Source organism: Schistocerca nitens, chromosome 4 (assembly GCF_023898315.1).
Source record: "Schistocerca nitens isolate TAMUIC-IGC-003100 chromosome 4, iqSchNite1.1, whole genome shotgun sequence".
Lineage (NCBI taxonomy): Eukaryota > Metazoa > Arthropoda > Insecta > Orthoptera > Acrididae > Schistocerca > Schistocerca nitens.
In genome coordinates this window covers 70,173,250-70,184,250 of record NC_064617.1, presented here as the reverse complement: position 1 = coordinate 70,184,250, position 11,001 = coordinate 70,173,250, and the positions used below count along the sequence as shown (strand labels likewise).

The 11,001-nt window shown below is 35.6% G+C and overlaps 1 protein-coding gene and 1 non-coding gene across 2 annotated transcripts in view; both read left to right on the top strand.

Annotated features, from left to right (window-relative positions):
• Window positions 1-201: 201 nt before the first annotated feature.
• Window positions 202-276, top strand: Trnal-caa (transfer RNA leucine (anticodon CAA)). Its single transcript has one exon. It is a non-coding gene; the product is annotated as a tRNA-Leu (tRNA).
• Window positions 277-6,327: 6,051 nt separating this feature from the next.
• The window catches only part of LOC126251758 (coiled-coil and C2 domain-containing protein 2A), a 606,935-nt gene continuing 602,261 nt past the window's right edge, over window positions 6,328-11,001 (top strand). Inside the window, exons 1-5 of the mRNA XM_049952374.1 lie at window positions 6,328-6,450; window positions 6,630-6,929; window positions 7,017-7,169; window positions 7,252-7,335; window positions 9,191-9,283. Coding sequence (XP_049808331.1) covers window positions 6,340-6,450; window positions 6,630-6,929; window positions 7,017-7,169; window positions 7,252-7,335; window positions 9,191-9,283 — 741 coding nt within the window. The 5' untranslated portion in view covers window positions 6,328-6,339. The remainder of the gene's footprint in view (window positions 6,451-6,629; window positions 6,930-7,016; window positions 7,170-7,251; window positions 7,336-9,190; window positions 9,284-11,001) is intronic.

Here is an 11,001-nt window from a genome sequence, read left to right as displayed (position 1 = left end):
CCTACCTTCCAAACTTTACAGAAGCTCTCCTGCGAAACTTGCAGAACTAGCACTCCTGAAAGAAAGGATATAGCGGAGACATGGCTTAGCCACAGCCTGGGGGATGTTTCCAGAATGAGATTTTCACTCTCCAGCGGAGTGTGCGCTGATAGGAGACGAGATACTGGCAAAAGTAAAGCTGTGAGTACCGGGCGTGAGTCGTGCTTCGGTAGCTCAGTTGGTAGAGCACTTGCCCGCAAAAGGCAAAGGTCCCGAGTTCGAGTCTCGGTCGGGCACACAGTTTTAATCTGCCAGGAAGTTTCATATTGTTATTTGTCTGTTACATTCAGCAACTTAAGGGCCCTTATTGGCATTCAGTATAGTATGAACAACCTGACGCCATATTTGATTAAATAGTTTCAATAAGACAGTTAAGCCTGCGTGAGGTGGATGACTGGTCATTGTATACCATATGTTGTCAACACCAGGACATATACTGGAATTTAAGTAAAGAGCTCTCTGCATTTCCTGTTCTGTGAGGGGAGAGGAGAAAATGATTGTTGACATTATTATTGTCTAATAGAAAATATGTTTTGCCTGGCACACTTGATGGCACTGTTTTACCCAAAAAGGTTTCCAACCACGAAATATTATATGTTTTATGCCTGATATTAGTTGTTTACAACAGAAAGGTTTGACATTGTTCCATATGCTCACAATACTGAATCTGTTACTAAAGCAAAGAAAGGTAAACTATCCAGGTTGCCTTCTTAACCCTCTTAATTTTGGCGTGAAAGCATTTATATTTCAAGTTAAGATCCAATGTCTGATGTGATCTATATTTCATCAATGACCCATACCCTCGAGCTGTGGCTCTTTAGCAGTCCTGATGCCACCAAACTATTGAAAGATGCTTAGTTTTTATTTTTTCTATATACTCTGGAATGCAATTTGTTGCAGCTGTATTTATTATATCCAGGAATGAATAATATTTTTCTGAAGTTGTATGACTTTAAATGAGCCAATGTAATACTTTTCTGCAGCTGATGTATATTTAGACTAATATGAAGCTTTTATTCGTGAACTACTAAATTTTCCTTTAAAGACACTCAATTTAATTTCAGTCAGAAGTGACCTGACCTCTGCATGTCATGTTCCAATCCCTAACATACTATGAAAAATAAGGGGATCGTAGTGTAATATCAACAGCTGATCATCTTTTCAGTGGCGAATCAATTGTTGTTGCTGATCCATTATTCAGTATTATTAAATTGTTGGCTATTGCTTCTAATGTTCTGTTCTATGTGCATCATTCATTTCAAGCCTCCATTCATGATAATGTGCATTGAAGTCTCCACACAGCATTCATGGAATTGGCAACTGCCTGAAGTGATTAATCCAAGAAGATGTGCTTATTCTTGTACAAGGAAATTTGTATATAGATGCAATGCAAAATTCTCTTGTTCCCTTTTTTATTACTATAGTGTCTACCTGCAACTCGCTCATTGGTAACTGTAAGAAGACTGCATGGAATGAGAGATGTGAATCTATCATATGGGCAACACCTCCTCTTCCATCTTTTCAGTCCTATCTTAAAAGCAAACTTTCAACTAACGTTTCAACAAAGTTCCACTTAAGGTTGCTATTAATGGTTTGCTCTGCATCAGTTCTCTTTCCAAACTCATGTTGTTGGAAACAAACGACCTAGCATTCTACTGGATATTTGTAACAGCCATATCTAAAGTTCATTACATCTCCTGTCATGTTTTGTATACATGACCACCTAATATGAGCGCCCTGTTTGTTTGTTGCACAGTTGGTACGCTTATATTTACAAGTTTCTTGTGACGGTAGTTGTCTCGCAGTTTGGTGGGTTTGGTTGGTCCTGTATTGATGTCTCAGGATGTTAGAGATCGATTCCCATGGTTTTCCCTATTGAGCTGTGGAGGTCGAAATTCTACTGATATATAGCAGAGTAACTTTCCTTATTCTCAGGCTTATTAGCTCAAATATTTCATAACATGAAAGGGTTTAATAGAGACATACTTTTTACTTGCTTTCCTACAAGTTCTCCTACTTTATTTCAATACTGAGATGAGTATGTTTGGGTTATATCTGAAATGATGTTTGGTTTGTCCATCATTAGTATGTCTAAATTCGGAGTTTCGCTATTTTTTAAGAGGGGGAACTATATGCAGCTCCTAATGAGAAGTGGCTGAATCCCAATTATCGCTGGATACATTTCTTTGATCATAATGATAAGCTGCCTGGACATACTGTATAATGCATAGATTCATCCTCCTTCTTTAAAAGACAAATTGTTCCACATAGCCATTTGTCATATTTAGTACTGGCAAATATTTTCTGGACGTGAGCAGTATGTAGCAAGGTGTGGTTGTCAGCAATGTAAACAAGTCACTAGGTCCACTTGAAACTGAATTAAGGAGTGATCTCTGCTGTATTTGCTGGAGTGTGGTTGTGTGTGGCACTCCTTGTTTGTGTGTCCATATCTTGAGCAGTTTCTGCCAGAATATTTGGGTCTACCATACATCTCATTCTATGAATCTGTGCGTACAGTGGAAGAGACTGACTGTCAAAAGTCAGCACACAAAATTGAAGATTGATATAGTCCTTCCACTATTTACAAGCGCTAAGTTGCTCATGCTTTTTGCATTTACAGCTTTAATGGGTGACTGTATTCCAACTAACTGTTCCTCTGTTGTTACTTCTAATATACACCTTCATTTAATTTGTTTGAATATCAGATAACAGGGAATGTACACATCAGTATATTTTCTTGCCAGTACTGATGAGTTCAAAATGTTCTTATCAACATCTACTTCAACTTCTTAACATCTTTACTTCTATTTTGAGCCTGTTTCTACCTGAAACAGACATGTCCATTATGTTACATTTAGTTCGTAGAGTATATCAGTAACAATGTATCAGAAAAACAAATGGATAACGGCAGGTATTAATAAGTCATCCCAGGCCCCTAAGTAACTCAGTTCTATGAAAGAGTCATAATGAGCCAGAGGTCTTAAATTTCTACCTTATGTAGAAAAAGTTTTTGTAGGAAGGTGCTAATTGCTTCAAAAAATCATTCTATGACAAAATAATACACAAAGCATATAATAAAAGCAAAGAAGTCTGGGATTTCATAAAAAGGAGGCAGAAAGAGATAAACAAAGACATAATAACATACTAACAAGGGATGGCGATAAAGCGAACATGTATATGAGCATTTTTCAAATATTGCAGAGAATTTACAAGAAAAATTCCCAAAAACTAATATACCACCAGTAAATAATTATGCGATAAGCACAATGATGTTACTACTAATCACAGAAAAGGAAGTCAGTAAAACTATACAAAAATAAAAAAAATAAAAAATCAGTAGGTTTAGTTGAAGTAACAGTGTGTGTACTGAAACTTACAAGCTCCCCTAACAAACATAATAACTGGATTCTTCGCATCAGGGAAATTTCTAAAGTATTTAAAAGAGGTAAGGGTTGCACCTCTACTAAAGATAGATAAAGCAGAAGATAGAGAAAATTACCGGCCCATTTTCCTGCTGTCACCATTCACCAGAATAATTGAACCACATAGGAAAGATAGACTAACAAATTATTTGAATAAGTACAATCTTTTAAGTGACTCACAGTTTGGTTCCAAAAGTGGCAGAAGTATGGAAACAGCCATTGCAGAAGTTACAAAATTAGTACTTGATGCTGTTGGCAAAGAAGAGTGTATCACAGGCGTATTTTTAGAGATTTTTAAGGTTTTTGATACTACTGACCATAAGTTTCTACTAAATAAGCTCTAGCATTAGGAAAAAGAGGGGTAGCTAATGAGTGGCTCCTGTTATACCTACCAGATAGGATACAAAGCACGGAGATAACTCATACCTCAAATAAATATGAGCTTGTAATGAAACACTTATCAGAATCAACATACATTAAAATAGGTGTTCCTCTTGGTATCATATTTGGACCAATGCATCTATGACTTCCCAGTAGTCATCTGTGACTTTCCATGGGGAAAAATGATCTTTGTTGATGACAGCTGTACTGTAGTCACAAAGAAAACAGAATTCCTCGCATAGAAAGCAAATGAAATCTTGAAGAAAGTTTAGAATTGATCAGTAAGCAATGAAGTAACAATGAACAAAAGAAAATTAATGATATGAATTTCAGTTTGAAGAGGGGAAATGACATTGTTAAATTATATGGAGATGGCACCTTTCTGTACAGTGTAATAAATACAGCATTTCCAGGAGTGAATATTGATTCTCAGTTAAAGTGGTGTGAGCACACAAGCATATTGCCAAGCATAATGTCATCAACATGTTATGAACATAGAGTCCTCTCATCAGTGTGTAACAGCCAATGTCTTTTAGGTACAAATGTTCATATCTACACTCAGTTCTTGGTTATGGGCTCCTTTTCTGGGGAACAAATGCACAAAATATGAACACAATTTTAGAACTGCAGAAAAGGGGCACAAAAACAATAATTTTAAATAGCAGATAAGTTCATTGTACACATCAAACATATCTTAGAAAATTACTGCACAATCAACTACAGCTCTGTCTATGACCATGGAACAAACTCTAGACTGGACTTACTTTTACCAAGAAAGAATAAAAAAAGTAAAACCAGCATTTTCTACCAAGGAATAAAACTGTACAATAAAATGCCAGAGGAGATGAAAGAAACAGCTAAAACAAACATGTTTAAAAAGGCAATTAAAAATATGTGTTAAGCAATAGAGTCAATAAATTAAAGGATTACTTAGTTAACACAAACTAGGCATTTAGTAAAAGTGTAAGACAAGTAAATAATAATAATGATATTAAAACGCTTCAAGACTACATTTTTCCTTCTTTTTTATTTTCTGCAATAACCTATGTAATGTATATTACTAACGCCTCATACTTTCTCTGAGCTCAACATCTCACTGCTGATTCAATTTTTCAGCCCAGCAAATTTAATGTTGCAATACCCTTAAGATTCTTGATGTCACCTGATACTGTGTGTAGTGTTATGAAACAATGTGTGTATAGTTTGTGCAGTGACTGGGAGTGAGAAACGAATGAACACTGTAGTATTAGCCTTTTGCAATGCTAAATAACTTATTTGTGAAACAGTATTGTATACTAGATATAAACTGAATGAGGCAGCACTGTTTTAAACAGAGTTGACCTTGTATTTGGAAGAGTGGAGGCTCTGCTGATTTAAGTTCCTTGGGATTTCCCTAAATTACTTCAGGCGAAGACTGGGATGGTTCCTTCTATAAAGCTATGGCTAACTACCTGTTCCATTCCAATCATACTAGACCCATATGTATGTAAATTTCTGTATATGTGATTTACTTTATTTTTGTTGTTCCTTAATTAGGATATGCCCAATATCCTTGTAAAAGGGATCTATCGATGAATAACACAACAGCAACTACTACTACTATTGCTAGATGTAATGGATCATTTTCCCAACTGCCACTGGGTGTAGTCTGCCTACATTCTTACTTGTTGGCTCTGTAAACAAAACATATGGACCAGCATCAGTATGTCTATAAAGTCTTGGTAGGCTGGAGGTTACTAATATTCTGAGCAGTGTTCTAATTGTTGTTTATGTTGTGACAAATGGTGCACACACTTTTTCTAGCTTACATATATTTCGAGAGTTATTTATTCTTTCAGAGACTATCCTAGAAATATTAGCAGCAATGATTTTTTTCTTCTCGTTCTTAGCAACTGCACTTGCATCCGCTGGGCGTTTACGGGTATTTGTTACATCCATATCCGTCTGCATCTGATAATCTACAGTTGAGTCTGTTACAGGTTTATCCACTGCTGCAATACCTGGCGGCTTCTCTTTGCTTGCATTTATTTTTGTCGAACTGCCGCCCTCTGCGTAGTGCCAACTGTACATGTACTGCAAGCAGTCTGGATGCAACCATTGCTGCACTTCTTTAAGCGTTAACTTTCGGCAGAAGCATGAAATGTAATGCGCAGCTTTGCTGCTTAATTACTAGCGAACAAGTGTAAATTAATAAATATTACATAGAGGGATCCGAATTACAATGTTACTGGTGATAATTTTGCATCTTAGTACTTGATGTCACAGTCTAACTGTGACCATAATCTAACGTGATATCCTTTTCCACCGATAAAATTCGTCAGTGATAAAATTCGAGCGTCTTGGTTAGTGTCGTCGGTGCAAGGAGGTTAACCCTCTTGTGTCGGTGGCATCCTTATTCTCTATATCTCTGATATACTTGTTTACGTCGTTTCCATGGCAACGTGCTTGTGTTTATGTTTGTAATACGATGACACTTTGACAAAAGTTTGATATATTTATGACAATGTCGCGCAGACATCGAAAAGAGACAGAAGATATTGAAGAAGGTGATATTGTGACCGAGGAAGAACTTAAGACTATTCGCCGGCAGTCGAAATCGTCAGCTTGGGTTAGTAATATTATTAAACGTGGTGGAAGTGACAGCTTTCTTGTAGAACACTTCATTTGCCTGAAACGAATTTGGTGATGAAATAATGAATGGTTCAGAGGGTTATAAACAGTAGTTCCGTGATCAGAGTCTTAAAAATTGTTGAGTATTAAAATTTCATTGCTGTTTGTGATTTATAGGTTAACGATGAAATGGATAGCTACACTGTGGTATCTGAAGTTATTGTACATAGAGAGATGGAGCAAATGGAAACAACATTTACATCTCCAACAGCACGAAGTGTTTCATCTATTGTGTCAGCTACTAAAGACAGAAGAAGGAAGAAAAGCAGTAGCCATTCAGTGTCTCCGAAGTCAAAAGCTTCCAGTAGTGATGTGATAGAAGTCCCATCTCCTACAGTGAGAACAATCTCTCCGTCCACCTCCGTTTTTCATTCACCAGAGAAACTGAACAGTGACACAAATATTGTCCCTGTACATGTAAGCAGTGCTGCTCAAGTGTGGATGTGTGTGTAAAGAAGAGTGACTGTGCAAAAATTTTCTTGCGCTGCACTTTCTCTGTTGCAGGAAAATACATCAGAACGTCGTCTGGTACAAGAACATTCCACATTTGATCGAAAAAATGAAGCTGTGTCTCCTAAAGAGCAACTTAGTGATTTAAATGAAACCATTAGATTGGCTTCACATATAGAAAAAGTTAAAAGTAAAGTAAAAACAAAGGTAAAAATTAGCAGTTCAAATCTGAAAATAATTCTCCTGTTTATATTTGTTGTCTCATACTAAATCATGGCTTTATCTACAGCACAAAGAACATTTGTTATCCAAAAACAGACAACAGCCTCATTCTAAGCAAGGTATGCTGAAGAACATAAGTAAAATTGGAAAGGTAGGTATTGCATAAATTATGGTAACATAAGCATAATTACAGAAAGTATTTTTAGGCTTAACTGTAGTGTTTGGCATGTAGAAACCGATACTGTCTTGTACATGGCTATTCTTTTTCTATTTGGTGCCAGACATTTGAATTCAACAATATTTCATTTTTTGTGCAGCATTTACTTCTATGTTTTTTTAAAGGTGTCACAGCATTTGTTACTTTTTGTGGCATAAGTGTCTGGTTTGAAGGATAAAATTTCTAAAAGTGGCATCATTATTTTCTGTAAATATTTTGTCCATTGAAGGTGAATTTTCAGTTCAGGCCTACAGATTTTACATTACAGTTGTTTTTTGTTGATTAATCATGATTTTGTTCTCATTGCCTTTTAGGTAGGTTATACAATAATAGATTTAAAGGTGTTCATTACAATTGTGGGGAATAAAGGATTGTCAACATACTCTTACATTACTATGGTTAGCTTTAAATATCAAAATAGTGAAGTATTTGTGGCATTTCAGGCAGTGGATACTACCTTCCATTGCGGAAATTGCACAACATACTGTGTACTGCTGTTATGAAGCTTAGAGCTCATTTCTGTGTAACACCATTTCATTATTACTGAAAGAATAACATATGTTTTTGGGTGGGGTCTGCCTTTAGCAAAACACAGTTTTGTTTGTTGTCCCAGATATGTTTTATTGCAGTTGCAGCATCATCAGTGTTTTATTATGGCTTCTTAGCACATGGTGTGGTTTTCCAGGTGTATTACATTTTTACAGTGTCTGTTTTTCTTTACAGTTTGTCATTTGCAAATTATGTTTCACTTGCGTTTTCTTGTTTCATCATCATCTTCATTGTAAGGTTCTGTGTATTGAGTTTTAGCTGTCTCTGTCACTGTGTATCAGCTGCCAGTGACAGTGTCTGGGGCAACAAACAAAATTGTGTTTTTCTAAAGGTGGACACCATCCAAAACCATATGTTATTGTTAAAGCAAACACAGGCAAAAGAGCTTCAACCTCAAGATGATTACTGAAAGAAGTTTGAAGCATAATAAAATTTGTACATTAGTGTATTTTATATTATTCACTTCAGATTCTACAGAATGTTTTATTTTTCAGTGTACTACTTAATTTTTCAGTAGATCACAAGTGAGGTTTTACAGTTGATGAGATGCTGGAACTGCATTTGAGAGGAGTTAGAGACCCTAGAGAGTCATTGTGATTTTGCTTTTCTTTTATATTTTACTTACAATGTAGGCCTACATAGGAATGGTTTCTGTTTAAAGACAACAACTGGTTTAATGTCTCATTTCTGTTGAATCTCAGTTTGTGCTCCATGCCCAAAGACGTCATCGTTGACTGAGAATTACACTATAATTTCCTCTTCTTTCTTCCTTCTTTGAATGAGGAACTTTCAACTTCCTCTGCCTGTCACAATTTTTCACTCTCAACTTAACTGTGCCTCATCATCCTCATCTCATGTCACATATTATTATGTCACTAATATAGGTGTTTTCCTCACTTTTCCCTCCATTTCTTTCTGCATGTTTTCGGTGTTTATATATTTCCTGTTTCAAGAGTCCACCATTGAAGCTGGTTAAATTTGTTTTATATAAGATATAGCAATACATTTTGAAAAAAAAAAAAAAAAAAAAAAAAAAATAAAAAGAAAAAAGGGTATGTGTGTTTCTGAGAGGCTCCTGTGTCCAAAAACTTTTACTTCTTTAATTCTTATGGTAATAATTGGTTTCTGTGTTGTTATTTGTATATTATACTTTAATTTGATTTATGCAACTGAGTTAATACCATTATTTAAAACCACACAAGGTGTGAGCCATCATTTTAGCATAGATTGTGGTTACTAGGTTGCAGTGAATGGAGAAGAAGCAGAATTAAAATCATTGGAGAAGGAAGCAGTTAGAGAAAAATGGAAGAATACTTTATCAAAAACAAAAGAGGTAAGTTGTGGTTACCACTCTGATGATGTGACACTGTTAGAGAATTGTGGGTGTCTTCGTTCAGTAAACCATTGTATTGTGGGTCAGGTACAAAGATTCTTCAGTTAAGCTTTCCAAACTCGAAGATACACACATCATGCTAGATATTCACTTCACATTTTCTGTGGCAGCAAATTACAAATACAAATTATGGTTTTTTTGACTGTAAAAGAAAATAGAATAGCTGATAGACCTCATGCTAAAAAAATGTCATGTAGATATCACTATAGGCTCTTCTGCTCGTTGTAGACTCTACAGATATTATCTAATAAGAGGTAGTATCTCACATATGTGTAATTAAATTGATGTGTTACGCCTGTTTTATTATTTAGTCTTATGTTAGAACAAACATGTGGCATGCCAATACTCATATCATTGACTCTGACGTGTCAGAATTGTATTCATACAGCACACGATAACTATTGTTTTACGAGAAATAATAATTTCGTCATCTACACAGTAAACATATAAATGATAAGCAGCAACATTTCCAAAGGTAGTGACTGTCCTATTGATTTTACTTTATTACCTTCAGCTGTAGTAAGCACAGTTCCTGAGCATCATGTCACATCGTTGACATATAGTTTGACGTGTGCTGTATCCTTGAAGGTTCCCCTTTATCATGGCATCTACAGAACACTATAAATGATTGAACAAGATAGGAAAAAAACTGACCACTTGTAGTTGAGCAATCTGTTGCACATAAAGCGAGATATAACATACTACACTTCATAGCTGCATAGGGTGTACTTAGTCGGTTTTCTAAAAAATTGTATCAAGTGTCTATACTTCCAAGACTATAAACATCTCTGGTACATGCATATACATCAATGTAGATTATTGATTGTACATTAAAATCATTTTGTTGGACATGTATCAAATAGCTTATGAATACATAAAATTCTGGTAAGTTAGTAAAATGATGGGAAGTAAATAAGTAGAGCCTACTGGGCAGCAGATAGGCACATAACAAAGAAATGAAGCTGTTGAGTTTGCATTTTTTTTTTTTTAAAAAAAGCAGACATACAGTTTGCTAAATTGTTCCTGTAGTTGCAACATATTAAAGGCTTAAAATTACAAAATCTGACCATTCTGTTGAATGGTACTTTTAACCCCAAACTTGTTGGCACCATGGCAACAGTTAACTGATGGTGCCCACATGCGATAGATGAAACCTGTTATGAAATCTAACTGTGTGTGACTTGTGGTTGTTTCACCTGTATATTATTCACAATGGTCTCTGTGCTCCCGACAGACACAAATCTGCGTTTGCTAAATGTTGTTAGTGCATTAACTGCACAGCAGCTTAGCTATGTGTTTATGAAAAATTCCTGTCACTCATTCTCTTCAAGGAATTAAAAGTCTCATTAATACTTTATTCCTTCATTGTAACTGTTTATTGTACCTGTAATCACTTGCTGCCATTTGCTTTGGATACCCAAGTGTAGGACCACTTGTTAATAGTGTTGAACATTTTTGCAGTCAGATGTTGCTTATTGTTGCTGCTGTTGACATGAAGGAAAAAACATTGGTAGAAGAAAGTAAGTTGGGATAAAATGGAGACACCAGCTACTGAAAGGACATCTTTTCATGTGGGGATATATGTATGTATGACTCCACTACTACTCCAAAGATAACGATTTTAATTGACACTCAGTTCACTGTTTTTGATCACTATT